The 17,768-nt window shown below is 42.1% G+C and overlaps 1 protein-coding gene across 3 annotated transcripts in view; it reads left to right on the plus strand.

The window, feature by feature from the left end:
- The window catches only part of glipr2 (GLI pathogenesis-related 2), a 62,007-nt gene that overhangs the window by 33,538 nt on the left and 10,701 nt on the right, over nucleotides 1-17,768 (plus strand). For all 3 annotated transcript variants that reach the window (XM_073052089.1, XM_073052091.1, XM_073052090.1), the window contains 2 exons: nucleotides 11,868-12,086; nucleotides 16,432-16,509. In XM_073052089.1, the coding sequence (XP_072908190.1) occupies nucleotides 11,868-12,086; nucleotides 16,432-16,509 (297 nt within the window). The remainder of the gene's footprint in view (nucleotides 1-11,867; nucleotides 12,087-16,431; nucleotides 16,510-17,768) is intronic.

The following is a 17,768-nucleotide window of genomic DNA, read 5'->3' on the forward strand; positions in this document are numbered from 1 at the left end:
CTGAGTGCGCCGCATTATTGGAGTTTTACCAGTCAGTTGAAAACGATTCAGTCCAGCGATCTCCACTTCACTCAGGAAGCTGTTGCTGACTTTTACACACTATTGGAAACCTTTACACACTATTGGAAACATTGTATATCACTGCCTTTCCATCATCGGCGGTCAGCATACGAAGTCCCCTGCCCGTTAAAGTGCAACATCTCAAGAGGTCAACTGAGCCCCATATGCATTGACCAGAGCAGTCTGACCTAAGTTCAAAGTAAATTTATTATCAAAGTACATCTATGTCATCATATACAAACCCCATTTCCAGAAAAGTTGGGATATTTTCCAAAATGCAATAAAAACAAAATTCTGTGATATGTTAATTCAAGTGAACCCTTATTTAACTGACAAAAGTACAAAGAAAAGATTTTCAATAGTTTTACTGACCAACTTAATTGTATTTTGTAAATATACACAAATTTAGAATTTGATGGCTGCAACACACTCAACAAAAGTTGGGACAGAGTTAAGATAAAATTGAAAAGTGCTCAGAATATTCAAGTAACACCGGTTTGGAAGACTCCACATTAAGCAGGCTAATTGGTAGCAGGTGAGGTATCATGACTGGGTATAAAAGTAGCGTCCATCAAAGGCTCAGTCTTTGCAAGCAAGGATGGGTCATGGCTCACCCCTTTGTGCCAAAATTCGTGAGAGAATTGTTAGTCAGTTCAAAAGGAACATTTCCCAACGCAAGATTGCAGAGAATTTAGGTCTTTCAACATCTACAGTACATAATATTGTGAAAAGATTCAGAGAATTCAGAGAGATCTCAGTGCGTAAAGGGCAAGTTCGGAAACTGCTGTTGAATGCATGTGATCTTCGAGCCCTCAGGCAGCACTGCCTAAGAAACCGTCATGCTACTGTGACAATTATAGCCACCTGTGCTTGGGAATACTTCAGAAAACCATTGTCACTTAACACAGCCCGTCACTGCATCCAGAAATGCAACTTGAAACTGTATTATGCAAGGAGGAAGTCATACATCAACTCTATGCAGAAATGCCGGCGGGTTCTCTGGGCCCGAGCTCATCTCAGATGGACCGAAAGACTGTGGAACCATGTGCTGTGGTCAGATGAGTCCACATTTCAGCTAGTTTTCGGAAAAAAATGGGTGTCAAGTTCTCCGTGCCAGAGATGAAAACAACCATCCTGATTGTTATCAACGAAAGGTGCAAAAGCCAGCATCTGTGATGGTATGGGGGTGCATCAGTGGCCACGGCATGGGTGAGTTGCATGTATGTGAAGGTACCATTGACACTGAGGCGTATATTAGGAAAATAGAGAGATATTTTGCCATCAGGGCAACGTCTCTTTTGGGACATCCATGCTTATTTCAGCAGGACAATGCCAGACCACATTCTGCACAGGCTACAACAGCATGGCTTTGTAGACACAGAGTGTGTGTGCTTGACTTGCCTGCTGCCAGTCCAGAACTATCTCCTATTGAAAGTGTATGGTGCATCATGAAGAGGAGAATCAGACAACGGAGACCACGGACTGTTGAGCAGCTTAAGTCTTATATCAAGCAATAATGGACAAAATTTCCAATTGCAAATCTACTACAATTAGTATCCTCAGTTCCAAAACGATTAAAAAGTGTTATTAAAAAGAAAGGTGATGTAACACAATGGTAAACATGCCTCTGTCCCAACTTTTGTTGAGTGTGCCGCAGCCATCAAATTCTAATTTTGTGTATATTTACAAAATACAATTAAGTTGGTCAGTAAAACTATTGAAAATCTTTTCTTTGTACTTTTATCAGTTAAATAAAGGTTCATGTGAATTAACATATCACAGATTTTTGTTTTTATTGCATTTTGGAAAATATCCCAACTTTTCTGGAAATGGGGTTTATACAACCCTGAGATTCATTTTCTTGTGGACATACTCAATAAAGCCAATAACCATAATAGAACCAATAAAAGACCCCACCAATTGGGTATACAGCCAGTGTGCAAAAGAAGATAAACTGTGCAAATACAAAAAGAAAGAAATAATAATATTAATAATACATAAATAAGCAGTAAATATCAAGGGCATGAGATGAAGAGTCTTTGATAGTGAGTGCATAGGTTGTAGGCACATTTCAGTGAATTAAGTGGGGTTGTCTCCCTTGATTTAAGATCCTGATGGCTGAGGGGTAATAACTGTTCCTGAACCTCGTGGTGGGAGTCCTGAGGATCTTGTGCCTTCTTCCTGACGGCAGCAACGAGAAGAGAGCATGGCTTGTGTGGTGAGGGTTCCTGGTGATGGACGCTGTTTTTTCCTGCAACAACGCTTGGTGTAGATGTTATCAATGGTGGTGAGGGCTTTACCGGTGATGGACTGGGCCATATCCTCTACTTTTTTCTTTGTAGCATTTTCCATTCAAGGACATTGGTGTTTCCACACCAGTGCCTGGAGAAGTGCTGGACTGTCTAACCTTGATTGGTTAAGTGTTTGCTCTAGCCGGTAGTGCAGGATGGGCAGGACAGCCCCAGGGAAGGCCAATCACATGCAGCCATAGTGACGTTGAATCACGTGGCTGAGTGGTTGGGTCACCTGGCGGCACAGGATGGGCTGGAGCAGTCTTAAGGCTGGTCAGGCATGTGTAGCTATAGTGACATTGACATCACATGGCTGGGTCACTTGGTGGTTGCCGTCGCCGGGTGTGAGGGCGGCTCCTGTCCGGACATCACTGTATGCAGTACGGTTTGTTATGGTGTTTCCGATGGCTATGGGGCTGCTTCTGGCCCTGGGTTCGGAGAGGTAATTGGGGAGAGGTGTTTTCGGGCACGGGCACTTGCTCAAGGCTTCTGCCCAGCTGCAGTCCGCCCAGACTGCCTAAGGCTGGGCTTGGCCCACTCCCCTTCCCACTGCGCCCAAATTTCCCGTCTCCGCCGCCCTCTGTGCTGCGTGAAAGAGGAGGGAAAGTGGCAAGTCCTGCAGATTCCGCCTGAAATCCAGAAGCGTTTCATGGGGAGAGAATGGGGTTTGAAGAGCACAGTGCCTCCAAGTCCCATCCTCATAGAAAACTGACAAAAATACAGCAGAAATCAAATAGCAGTCATAAGACACGGAAAAGGCTCTTCAGCACAACTCATTTGTGCCAACTGCGATGCCTACTTGAACTAGTCCCATTTAGCCCATATCCCTCTACACCTTTACACCTGTCCGAATGAGATACAGTATATTGTAATTCCACCAGCTCTACTACTTCCTCTAACAGTTCATTCTAGATATCCTCCTCCCTATCTACAGTTTAAGTCTTTCCTCTCTCTCTTTAAATCAATGCCCCTAGCTTTGTTTGTTTTTAAGGCTGTACCTTCTTTTTTACTGTGATATGTTGCAAGATATCACCATTCTCGGAATTCCTGACCTTCTACTAACACCAGGGTACATACAAACAAAAAGTACTGATTTAGGATTTCATCCCTATCCTGTAGCTCCAATATATAAATGGTCATATTGATCCTTAAGGGGTCTTATACTTCCCCTAGCTACTTTTTTGCTCAGAATCCTGTAGGCTTCTCTTTCACCTTATCTTCCCAAGCTACCTCATGTCCTATATTTCCACTCCTGGCTTTCCAATTAAGTGTACTCCTACTTCATTTATGTTCCTCGCTTGACTCCCACTATTTGTATTCCCCTTCCTGATATCTTCCTCTTCCATTTTCCTGCCCAGAGCCCCAATATACCTTGTGAACTGGGATTTCCCAATCCTGCCAACCTTGCCCTTCACTCTAACTGGAATATACTGACCCTGAGCTCTACCTTTCTTGCTTTTAAAGGCATCCCCTTGCCACACATCCCTAAACAGCCTCACCCAATCAAACTTTGCAAGTTCCTGTCTAACGCTGTCAAAATTAGCCCTGCCCCACTGTTAGGATTTTAATTTGTGGACTAATATCATCTCTTCCATAACTACTTTAAAACGATTAGAATTATTGATACTAGTCCCTAAAGTGCTTCCCCCACTGACACTTCAGTGAGTTGCCCAGCCTCATTTCCCAATAGTTTGAGTGTTGCCCTGTCTCCCGTGATTCTTTAACACATTGCTTAAGAAAGCACTTAACAAATGCCATTCTATCTAGTCAATATTAGGAAAGTTCAAGTCACCTTCTTTTGTTCCCTAATATTAGAATAATAATCTATTAGAAGAATAATCCTATTATTCTTAGTTGTCTGTGGATTCCCTACATGTTGGCTCCCCTAATTTCCAGTGATTAATGGGGGTGGGGGGTCAATATCATCAGTGACCACATTTATTTCAGAATTCCACCTGTATAGCCAAATAGCAACCACTAGATGATTTCCTAAAAGCAACTCCCCTTCTCTCTTACCCCACCTCCTTCAGACCTGTAGCATCTGTATCTGGAACATTAAACTACCAGTCCTGCTATTTCCCCAATCATGTTTCTGTAACAGCTGTTATTTTCCAGTACCATGTGCCTCTCTATGCTATGACTACCATGTACCTCTTCTTTCAGCGTGACAGATTAGCCCATCAGATTTTCCTTGCTGTCTGTTCTGTCTACTGAATTTGCTTGCTCTAACTTGGGACCCACCCCCAACTAGACTAATCTGAACCCTTCCAAGTAGCACTGGCAAATCCTCCTGCCAGGATATTGCCCCCTTCTTTTCCTCATTAATTCAGGTGCAACCCATCCCCTCTTGTTTTGGTCACTTCTGCTCCAGAAGAGCTCACAATAGTCCAAGAACTCTCCGTCTTACATCAACTCCACAGCCTTGCATTCATGTACCCTATCCATTTCCTACCCTCATCAGGATTTGGCACCAGAACACCCCTGGTTGTCTTGTTTTGCAGGATTTCGTTCCATCTTCTACTTTTGTCATTAGTACCAATGTCTATAATGATCTTGGACTTTTTATTCCTGGTGACTTCTGCAACTGATAGAGACACCCTTGACCCTGGCATCTGAGGGACAATGAAGCATCTTTTCTAGATGTCAACAGTAGGGAGCTTTAAACTAAATGTGAGGAATGGTAGGTTCAACTGCTTGGAAATGTAAGGATAAAGTAAAAAGGGAATGCAAGAGAGGTTATGGAAGTCTCCAGAATAAAAAAATAAGTTTAGAGAGGGTTAAGATTTTAATTTCTGGTAACATGAAGACAAAGTAGAAAAGTAGAATACAGGACTGAAGATGTTATATTTGAATGAATGCAGTATATGAAATAAGGTAGATTTGTAGCACAGTTAAAAATTGTCAGGTATGACATTGAGGCATCACTATGTTGTAGCTGAAAGAAGATCACAGTTTGGAGCTTAACATCCAAGGATACATATCATAACTAAGGGATAGACAGGGTGGGTAAAGTGGGTAGAGTGGCTCTTTTAGTAAAATGAAACTAAAACCTCAGAAAGAAGTGACATATGACGTAGGATCAAAAGATTGTGAGATCCTTGTAGGTAAAGTTAAGAAACTGCAAGGATAAAAAGACCCTGATGGTAGTTACATACATGCTGCCAAACAGTAGCCAGAATGTGGGGTACAAATTACAATGGGAAATAGGAAAGAAATGGAGAAAGAGCAGTATTATAATGGTCATGGGAGAATTCAATATGCAGGTAGATTAAAAAATTCAGGTTGGTACCGGATCCCAAGAGAAAGAATGTGCTAAATTCCTACAGTATAGCTTTAAAGAGCAGCTTTTGGTTGAGTGCATGAGGGAAAAGGTAAATTTGTATTGCGTGTTTTGTAATGAACCAAATTTGGTTAGTGAGCTTAAGGTAAAGGAACCCTTAGGATAGAGTGATCATAATATAATAGAATTCCCCTGCAGTTTGAGAGGGAGAAGTCTTGGAATCTATTCAAATTCAATAGAACTCAACTAAAACAAAAATAGGGAGAGAAAAGATTAAATTTGAAGGTAGGATAGCCAGTAATACAAAAGAGGATACCAAAGGTTTTTTCCAAATATATAGAGTAGAAGAGAGATGAGAAGTATATTGGACCCCGGGAAAAAGAAAGAGGTGGCTCAAAAGATTATGGAGGCATAAGTTCTTATCTTTCAGAATTACTGGATTCTGAAATGGTTCTGGTTGGTGGATTGGAAGGTTGCATGCAAATATTTAAGAAGGGAGGAAGGCAAAAGAGAAAATGTATAGGCCTGTTAGCCTGACCAGTGATTGGTAAGATATTGGAATGTGAGGCTACAGAAAGACTTAGACAGATTAGGAGAGTGGGCAAAGAAATGGCAGATCGAATACAGTGTTGGGAAGTATATGGTCATGCATTTTAGTAGAAGAAATGAATGTGTTGACTATTTTCCAAATGGAGAGAAATACAAACAGTTGAAGAGGAATTGGACTTGGCAGTCCTTGTGCAGGATTTCCTAAAGGATAATTTGCAGATTGAGTCTCTGCTGAGGAAGGCAAATGAAATATTCACATTCATTTCAAGAGGACAAGAATGTAAAAGCAAAGATGTACTGTTGAGACTTTATAAAGCACTGGTGACGCCTCACTTGGAGTGTTGTGAGCAGTTTTGAGCCCCTTAGCTTAGAAAGAATGTACTGAAACTGGATGGGGCTCAGAGGAGATTCACAAAAATGATTCCAGGATTGAAAAGCTTGTCATGTGAAGAGCGTTTGATGACTTTGGGCCTGTATTCATCAGAATTCTGAAGAATGAGGCCTTGATAGAGTGAATATGGAGAGGATGTTTCCCATGGAGGCAGAGCCTACTACCAGAGAACACAGCCTCAGAATAGAGGGGCATCCTTTCAGAACAGAGAGTGGTGAGTCTGGAATTCTTTCCTACAAGCAGCTGTGGAGGCCAAGTCTTTATATATATTTAAGGAAGATTCTTAATTGGTCAGGGCATGAAGGGATATTGGGATAAGGCAGGAGATGGTGGCTGAAAGAAAAACAATATCAGCCATGATGAAATGGCAGAGTAGACTCAGTGGGCCAAATAACCTAATTCTGCTTCTCTATCCTATTGTCCTATGAGACTGCAAAACAAGATGAGCCTATGGCATTACAGGAAAGACAATAGAATGGGCTGAAGATTGGCTGACTGCCAGGAAGCAAAGAATGAGATTAATGGGGATTTCTCCTGGTTGGCTACCACACTAGTGGTGTCCCGTATAGACAGGTGTTGGGCCAGCTTCCTGTGTGTCAGTGATCTGGATAATGGAATTAACGGCTTCATGGCTAAGTTTGTGGACAATACAAATAGAGATGGAGAGGCAGGTAATGTTGATGAATCAGAGAATCTGAAGGAGGACTTGAACAGATGAGAAGAATGAGCAAAGAAGTGACAGATAAAAAACTGTGCAGGGAAGTGTATCATCATGCACTTTGGTTGAAAAATTAAAGGTATAGACTATTTTCTAAATGGTGAGCATATTCAAAAATCAAAGCTGTAAAGGGACTTGGGAATCCTGATAGAGGATTCCCTAAAGGTTTATCCTTTCATTTTAAGTTCTTCGAAGTTCAAAGTACATTTATTAATAAAGTGCATATATGTCACCATATACAGCCCTGAGATTCATTTTCTTATGGGCATTCTCATCATCATCATTATGTGCAGTGTCATATGATGTGGGTGATCATGGTCTGTGACCTTGATTGTTCTTGGTAAATTATACAGAAGTGGTTTGCCATTGTCTTCTGGGCAGTGTCGTTACAAGATGGGTGACCCCAGCTATTATCAATGCTCATCAGAGATTGTCTATCTGGTGTCAGTGGTCGCATAACCATGATGCGATATGTACCAGCTGTTCATATGACCATCCACCACCTACTCTCATAGCTTCATGTGACCCCCCCACCCCCGCTCAGGGGCCTAAGTAGATGCTACACCTTGCCCACGTGTGGTGACCTGCAGGCTAGTGTAGGGAAGGAATGCCTTACACCTCCTATGGTAGAGATGTATCTTCACCCTGCCACCCAATAGAATAATAACTATAATAGAATGAATGAAAGACTGAACCAACTTGATCATTCAACTAAAAATACACCAAACTTTTGGTTTGCAAAAGACACCAAACTTTGCAAGTAAAAAAAAGAAAGAACTAATAAATAAATAAGTAATAAATATTGAGAATATGAGATGAAGTGTCCTTAATAGTAACTGCATAGATTGTGGGGACCTTTCAATGATGGGACAAGTGAATTTGAGTGGTTATCCCCTTTGGTTGAAGAACCTGATGGTTAAGCGGTAATAACTATTTCTGAATCTGGTGGTGTGAGTCCTGAGGCTCCTGTACCTTCTTCCTGATGGCAGCAGCAAGAAGAGAGCATGACATGGGTGGCGAGAGTCACTGATAATGGATGCTGCTGTCCTGCGACAATGCTTCGTGTAGATGTGCTCAGTGATGGGAATGGCTTTACCATGATGAACTGGGCCATATTTCAACACATCTATAGCAATTTATCAAAAGTTTTAGATATCATGTTGAATCTTTGTAAGCTAGAGAAGTGGGTCACTTTTATTTATTTATTTATTGCACTATTTGTCTTTTACGTATTAGATAGTAATCTGTCTATGTGTGGTTTTTCATTGTTCTACTGTGAATACCTGCAAGCAAAGGTACCTCAAGGTAGTATTTGGTGACATGAACGTACTTCGAACTTTGAGCTTGCAGGCCGAGTCACTACTAAGGAAGGTAAATGCACTGTTAGCATTCATTTCAAGAGGACTAGAATATTAAAGCAAGATGTACTGCTGGCGTTTGATAGGGCATTGGTCAGATTGCATTTAGAGTGTTCTGAACAGTTTTTGGTCCTTATCTAAGAAAGGCTGTGATGACATTGGAGAGGGTCCGGAGGAAGTTTATGACAATGATCCCAAAAATGAAAGGTTAGTGTATGAGGAGCATGTGTTGGCTCTGGGTCTGTACTCACTGAAGTTTAGAAGAATGAGGGGGTATCCAGTTGAAACCTATTGAATATTAAATGGCCTAGATAGAGTGCACATGGAGAGGATGTTTCAAGTGGTGGGGGAGTTTAGAGCCAGAGGGCGCAGCCTCAGAACACAAGGATGCCCCTTTAGAGAAGAGATGAGGAAGAATTTCCTGAGCCAGAGGATAGTTAATCTGTGCAATTCTTTGACACTGACAGACATTTTGTATACTTAAAGTGAAGGTGAGAGGTTCTTGATTAGTAAGGGTGTAAAAGGTTAAGGTAAAAATGAATGCTAACAGTGCATTTACCTTCCTTAGTAGTGACTCGGCCTGCACGCTCAAAGTTCGAAGTACATACATGTCACCAAATACTACCTTGAGGTACCTTTGCTTGCAGGTATTCACAGTAGAACAATGAAAAACCACACATAGACAGATTACTATCTAATACGTAAAAGACGAATAGCGCAATAAATAAATAAATAAAAGTGACCCACTTCTCGAGCTTACAAAGATTCAACATGACACAATCATTTCCTTGGTACTGTGACCACAGAGTGTGAGATTGCAACTGCGACACCACTCAACTAGCTGACTTATCTCACTCTTGTACACCTATGATTCACAATCTGAGATTCTTCCAACATCAGTGGTGTTATCTGCAGATTTACACAAGGCATTTGAGCGGTGCTTAGCCACAAATTGATGGGTGAAGAGGAAGCAGAGCAGTGGGCTAAGCACGCACCCATGTGTTGCGCTTGTTTTGAATCTTACTGAATCTTTGGCGTAACTCCTTCTGAAACTCCTGTCTGTAGTGGGTTGGATGGAACTCTTAAAGAAACAAAGATGTTCACAGGGAGATATGTTTAAAAGGAGGGATTGAGAACTTATAACTGTATCATTAGACTTCCTCAGTCGAGCTGCTGCCTCACAACTCCTTTCACCTGGGCTCAAGCCTGACCTTTGGTGTTGTCAGTATGGATTTGCACATTCTTTCTGTGAACCTGAACATTTCCTCTGTGTGCTCCAGATTTTTTCCTTGTCCAAAATATGTGTATTAGTAAGTTAATTGAACACTGTAAAGTGTCTCTCGTGTTGGAGAGTGGTGGAACTGGAGTGAAGTGGTGAAAATATCAGAAATTAGGATGAGAATCGTATAGAGGGTGAGCAGTGTGGATAGTTAACTTCATGCTCTATGATAAAGCAGTTGAAGGCCAAAACCAAAATAATGACTAAAGAAATTTGACTTGTCTCTCTTGACCCTTACCAATTTTTATCAATGCATCATCAAAAATATCCTTTGTGGATGAATGATGGCTTGTTATGACAGCTGCTCTGCAGTTGACATCAGGAAACTGTAGAGAATGATGGCATAGCTCAGCACATCACAGAAAGCAGCGTCTCCTGCATGGACTGTGCCTATGCTTCTCACAGCCTCAGTAAAGCAGTCAGCATAATCAAAAGACTCCACCCACCCTGGATATTCTCTATTCTCCCTTCTCGCATTGGGCAGAAGATACATAAGCTTTAAAACATGTACCATCAGGCTCAAGGACAACATCTACCCCATTGTTATCAGACTTATGATGAATAGTTCCCTAGTATAATGTAATACCCTGGTTAAAATCTCTTCTGCTATGCTATGTGGTATTTTACTTGTAGCAGTTTTCTGAGAAAGCAGTGTGTCCGAGAAAGCAGTGTGTCCTGTTAATAGAATGTTTTGGCTTCGGCTGAAGGAGCCATATTGTCCAACTTAGGAACGTTGTGTCAGCTAATCGGGATTGTCTTTGTATGTGTTGTAACTTTCTGTGCAGTGGGATATCATGGAACATTTGAGAAGGCTAGGCAGGATAAGCTTTCTGAAGGACAGTAGTCTGGTTTGGAATCCTTTGGGGGGAGCTGTGGAGCAGGGCACAAGAGAAGGTGCCGTTCGAAGGAGAGATCCAGTTGTAAAAGTGCTTTGTGCAGATGAATGGTTCAAAGGATGAAGTGCCAATACTCCTGAGTGAGCCAGTTTGTTCGAGATGGTCTTTGGGGGAAGTTCTAAATTTAGCTGGTGTCTTTCACGCAGAATGTGCGTTCAGAACATGAGTAAAATGATACACCTGACTACTCTAGAAATGAGCTCCAACATTTATGTGCACATTGCATTGGTTTAATGGGCCCTTTTATATTTCTTTTCTCTGTTAACTTTGGTAGAGTTGAAAAATTGGTAAATCTACCTTCTTTATAATTTTATGCTGGTGTATGATCTGTCATTTCTTAGTGGCCGATAATTTTGTATGGGTTAGTATTTACACAGTATTCGCTACAATCAATGTTCTTTCATTGGAACATCCAAACTTTCTTGTTTGGTTGAATCCCAAATCATACCAATCCTAGACATATATTGCGTATGAAAGGTGGCCTTCTCACCGCTGAGTCACGTGACCATTAGCAGAATTAACTAACGAGCCAAATTTGTATACAGACCAGTGAGAGTGTCGCAATAGTAAAATGAGATCTGCACCTCATAATCTACCTCGCTATGATCTTGAACCTTATTGTCTACCTGCACTGCATTTGCTCTGTAGCTCTTGTACTTTATTCTGCTTTCTTTTGTTGCCTTATCTTGTACTGCCTTGATGTGTAATGATTTGTTCTGTATGAACAGTAATTCTAAAACCTACATGAAAATGTTTAAGTGTTAGATTTTGTTGTATTAGAAGCTACTGGAAGTTGGTGAGAAGAGATGTGATGGTGAATGGGGCTTGGCATGAATTGGGATATGGGTAGCAGAGCTTAGATTGGATGAAAGTGTGGCTGATGATGCCCACTCTGTTGCTGCTGGGCACTGCCACAAATTACCATCCTGTCACATTCTCCAAAGGATAGAGGGGGAAGATGCAGCTCTGCCTGTCAGTGATCTCCTCCTCTCCCCTCCCCTGTAGCTGAAAGTAGCTGTTTATCACCTGTCTTTATCTCTTTCAGGTGAAGGTTCAGGAAATTTTGCCAAACAGTTGCTGAGTTCCGCAAACAAGTATCGGGTGAGCCATGGAGCACAATCTTTAACCCTGAACTCTCAAATCAGCAACGACGCAGAGAAATGGGCAAAGCATCTCGTCCGCTCTAGAACACTAAAGCACAGTGACACACCGTATGGGGAGAACATCTGGTGTCAGCAAGGCCCTGCAGGTTGCCAGGTCACAGGTCTGTTGCATCGCGCTCTGACGTCCTTTGATGGTCATCCTCTGTGAGGGAGCATACGTTGTTTGGATATTAATAGGTCATGCCTCATGGAATAAGATTATTTCTACCAGAACCAGCATGCAGTTTATTTGATCCAAGACTCTTAATTCTTTAACTATGCAAATCATTTTTCTTCTGTGGAAATCCATTGAAATTCCAACACATGCTCCCAATTTAGATAAACAGCGCCATCTGTCATTCATTTGGTAGCATACTTCTTCCTTTTGCATGAATGGGGTATGGTTCAGGTGCTGCTCCAGAAACCTTGAACACATAATCCAGGCTGAATCCTGTTGGCACCGAGGTTTTCTGGCATCATCAGATGAGGTTAATTGGTCCCCTTGGACCTACTGGCACTAGTTGAAGCGCAAGAAATCCTACATCTATCCTGAGACTTTTTTTAATTCCTGTCATAGGTTATCCGGTAATCCATTACATTTTGTTAGTGGAATCTTCCTATACTACAACTTAAGAGCTATATTTATTTTTAGTTGTAAAGCACTATTGTGCACAGATGCTATTTTTCATTTTACATTACACGACTGGACTTCAGGAGCAATTAAGCCTCATAAAGTGTATGACCACCTTTAGTCACCTTTGTACACAATGTTGTTGTAAAGTACATTCGGACAACTTCAATTAAAGATATCAGTAATTTACCTTTAAGACAGTCCTGTTGGAAAGAAATGTAGTTTTAATTTTAAATTGTCATGAGGAATCAAAATTGTTTAATTAATAATCTTTAGTGTCAAAATGAGTGGAGAATTTAGATATTATCAGCATAATTTTGCAAGTTTTAAAGATCTGGATGTTACTTTGAATTGCCATTTTTAAGTGAGAGTATCTAGTTCTGAGTCTTTCTCCCATATAGTGCAATCAATAACTTATTAACAAAGCATAGTAAAATATCCCGAGCTCCCTCTATCCAAACTTCTCTGAAGGGGCAAAAGACCGCAAAGGCTGGAATTCTGCGTGATACAAAAGGCACAGATACTCAGCAGGTCGGACAATATCTGTAAGAGAAGCAGTTAACACTTCAAATGAGTTATCTTTGCACAAGTTCCAAACTTAAACTTATTCATAACTAGGGCGGCATGGTACCATTGCGGTTTACACGTCACTTTAAATCGAATCAAGTCTAATTATCATTCAACCATACATAGATACAGTGAACGAAACGGCGTTCCTCTGGAGCCAAGGCAGTAAACATATAAAGTAGCACATTCATAATAGCGAGAGAAGAAACATTCATGCGCAATAAATACATATAGTCCAAGACTCTGAGCAGCATGTCCCACAATTAACTATACAGTTTCCTAGCAGTGCACAGAAGCACACAATCCTGCTTTTCATTCCACTGCTCAAACAGGGGAGGGTAGCACTGACAGGAGAGGCCAGCCTCCAGCCAAGCGCGGATGCCAGCGTGTCTCCCACGGCTTGAGGCCTAGTCCACACTACAACCAAGACTACACAGCTTCCATATCGTCTGTCGCACCACCAGACAAGGGTAACAGGCCTGCTGTAACTTACAGTGCTGATAAAAAGTATTCACCCCCTTTGGGAGTTTCCATGCTGAATTGTTTTACAACAGTGAATCACAGTGGATTTAATTTGGTGTTTTTGACACTGATAAACAGAAAAGGACACTTTCATGTCAAAGTGAAAGCAGATCTCTACAAAGTGATCTAAATTAATTACAAATGTAATACACAAAATAATTGATTGCAGAAGTATTCACCCCCTTCAATTCAGTATTTAGTAGATGCACCTTTGGCAGCAATTACAGCCTTGACTCTGTGTGAATAGGTCTCTTTCCGCTTTGCACATCTGGACACTGCAATGTTTCCCCATTCTTCTTTACAAAACTGCTCAAGCTATGTCAAATTACATGGGGGTTGTGAGTGAACAACACTTTTCAAATCCAGCTGGATTTGAAAATTCTCAATTGGATTGAGGTCTGGATTCTGACTTGGCAACCCCAGGCTGTTAATTTTGTTGTTTTTAAGCCACTCCTGTGTAACTTTGGCTTTGTGCTTTGGGTCATTGTCTTGCTGGAAAACAAATTTCTCCCAAGTCACAGTTCTCTTGCAGACTGCATCAGGTTTCCCTCCAGAATTTCCCTGTATTTTGCTGCATTCATTTTCAGCAAAATGAAAATGAATTCTACCTTTCCAGGCCTTCCAGGACCTGCTGTAGTGAAGCATCCCCACAGCATGATGCAGCCACCACCATGCTTCACGATAGGGATGGTGTTTTTTTGATGATGTGAGATATTTGGCATAAGCATTTAGTCTAATAGCCAAAAAGCTCATCATACCATAGAATCTTCTTCCAGCTGACCTTAGAGTTTCCTACATGCCTTCTGGCAAACTCTAGCCAAGATCTCGTGTGAGTTTTTTTTTTCAACAGTGGCTTTCTCTTTGCCATTCTCCCATAAAGCTGCGACTGGTGAATCACCCTGGTAACAGTTGTATGTGCAGTCTCTTCCATCTCAGCCGCTGAAGTTTGTAACTCCTCTAGAGTTGTATAGGACTCTTGGTGGCTTCCCTCACTAGTCCCCTTCTTGCACAGTCACTCAGTTTTTGAGGATGACCTGCTCGAGGCAGATTTACAGCTGTGCCATTTTCTTTCCATTTATTGATGATTGACTTAACTGTACTCCAAGGGATATTCGGTGACTTGGAAATTTTCTTGTATCCATCTCCTGACTTGTGCTTTTCAATAACTTTTTTGTGGAGTTGCTTGGAGTGCTTTTAAGTCTTCCTGGTGTAGTTTTTATAAGGATACTGACTCACCAGCTGTTGGACCTTACAGATACAAGTGTATTTTTACGATAATCAATTGAAACACCTTGACTGCATACAGGCCTCCAATATCAAATCTCCATTTAACTAATTATGTGACTTTTAAAACCAATTGGCTGCACCAATGATGATTTGGTGTGTCATATTAAAGGGGGTTGAATACTTATGCAATCAATTATTTTGTGTTTTATATTTGTAATTATATCACTTTTGTAGAGATCTGTTTTTAGAGTCTATTTTCTTTTGGTCAGTGTCAAAAAAGTCAAATTAAATCCACTGTGATTCAATGTTGTAAAACAATAAAACATGAAAACTTCCGGGGGGGGGGGGGGGGTGGGAGTGAATACTTTAGATAGGCACTGTACATTGTTACTGTTCAACAGAGTCTCACGACCACAAGTGAGATGTCCGTGACAATCTCCCACGGTTATATTGCACACCGCCTTCATGCACCAACTCCAATGTCTCCCAGTAACAGACAGCAACACTGTCTACAACCAGGTCAGCTCCTCCGAACCCAAACCAGCTCCTATGACATCCCAGCAGGCTCCTCCGACATCCCGGCTGCCTCCTTCCCCGACATCCTGGCCAGTCCCTTCGACATCTCAGTTGGCTCCGCCTCTGACACCAGTCCAGCTACTCCAATCAATGAGCAGCTTACTGATGGAGTAGACCCGCAGTACCCTCTGCTCTTGGAGTAGAATTGTCTTACAATGGTAAAAGACACACTTAACAAAGAAAAAAGCAGCTTTGGTTTATCTCTGAGAAGCTGCTGCGTGTGAACATGCCACCACCTTACCAGAAGCCTTACAGTGCCAGTGATCACTGATCGAGATTCAATTCCCACTATTGTCTGTAAGGAGATTGTACATTTCCTCATGAAGCTCCAGATTCCTCCCACATTGCAATGATGAACATTGAATTGCGGGCATGCTATGTTGGTACCACCAGCGTGGCAACATGTGCAGGCTGCCTTGCACAATCCTTGCTGATTTGATACAAACAATGCATTTTGCTGTGTGTTTTCATATTTTAACGTACCTGCGACAAATAAAGCTAATCTGTATCTGAAAAGTTAAAGGAGTTTTGATGACAGTTCCCAAAATGCTTACTCACTGAATGGCCAGTCACCTGGACCTGCCCGGGTTCATTTCCTAACACAGGTTCAGTATGGTTGCTCCACTAACTGGACTATGCACATACTGTTTCAAACAACCCTCTTGAATGAACAGATGAAATTCTACCCCATCTAAGACCCATGCACTAAGTCAGTACTGTGGAAAGTAAAGTCAATCGCTACTAAAAACCCTGTTGCTTTTACATTTTTTCGTAATTTGCCTGCATACGTCTATTCCTCTACCTCTTGGTAGTTATTGCAATTTAGAGGCAATTGTAACTGATACTACAAAATGTGTCTTGCAAGGATATTGGATTTAATTTCATTCTCAGTCCAGCTTTGCACAGAAATAGATTTAATCAAATCATTTCTTTCATGTTTTCAGGACAGGCAGTTGTTGATTCCTGGTACAATGAAATTAAAGATTATGACTTCTCCTCCCCTGGATTTCAAAAGAATTGTGGTAAGTTTTTGATTAAGTGGTTCTATGTAACGGCTATATTGAATTGACAGAATATATGAAACAGAAATAGCTCATTCAGCTCCAGTCTGAGTTAGTGCTTACTCTCCACAAGAATCCCCTCCCAACAGTTGTTTTTCAGCATTTTCTACTCTTCCTTTTTCTCCAATCTACTTGAATTTCATTTTGAAAGCATCTGCGATTCTGCTTGTTCATCTTATTGTGGCAAAATTCACACTCTAACCTCTCCCTCAATCTTTCTCTCCTCCCTCTCCTCCACCCATTCCCCACTTCCCTCACCTCCCCTCCACAAACTTCCCTCTCCCCCTCACTCCACTCTCTGAACCTCACTCTCCCCCAACTCCCCTCTCCTAGATATTACTCCTAATTCACCTCTCCTACACTCTACCTACCCTCCTGCCCCTCTCCCAACCTTTCTCTACGAATCTTCCTCCCTACCCTTCTCTCACCCTCCCCTTCCCTCCCCCTCTCCCCTGCTCCCGCCTCTTTGCTCCTCCCCCTCTATACCCCTCAGCCATTTCTCCGCACTCTCCCACTCACCCATCTCCCCACACTCCCCATCTCTCCCCCACTCCCCATCTCTCCCCCCACTTCCCCTCTCTCCCCCACCCCATCTCTCCCCCCCACTCCCCCTCTCTCCCACACTCCCCTTCTCTCCTCCCCCTCTCCCCCCACTCCCTCTCTCTTTCCCTACTCCCCTTTTCCTCCCCTCTCTCTTTCCCTACTCCCCTTTTCCTCCCCTCTCTCTCCCTCTCATCTTCCCCTCACTCTCTCCCCTCCCTCGCCTCCCCCTCTACAAACCACCTCCCTCTCTCCAAAACACCCCACTCTCTCCAGCCCCCTTTCCCCCTCCTCTATCCCCCATCTCTTCCTCTCCCTCTCTCTCCCATTCCCCCTCCAGACAGATGCAAACTAATGGACTTTTAGGAGGTCAAATTCTGACAGAATGTATAAAGTTACCTGCAGAGACCTTAGGAGTACTGATGTATGAGAGATCCTGGAGTGCAAGCCCATAGCTCCCTGAAAGTGATGTCAGAAGTGGATAGGCCAGTGAAAAAGGCATTTAGAACACATGCCTTCGTAGGCCAAGGTGTTAAGTATAAGAGTTGGATCATCATGATGCAGCTGTACAAAAGACTGGAACACAACAGTTCTACTATTTGATGGATGTGGCGGCAACAGTGAGAGCACAGAAGAGCTGGTGCCTGGAATGAAGAGCTGTAATTACAAGAAGAGATTAA

Source organism: Hemitrygon akajei, chromosome 7 (genome assembly GCF_048418815.1).
Source record: "Hemitrygon akajei chromosome 7, sHemAka1.3, whole genome shotgun sequence".
Classification (NCBI taxonomy): Eukaryota; Metazoa; Chordata; class Chondrichthyes; order Myliobatiformes; family Dasyatidae; genus Hemitrygon; species Hemitrygon akajei.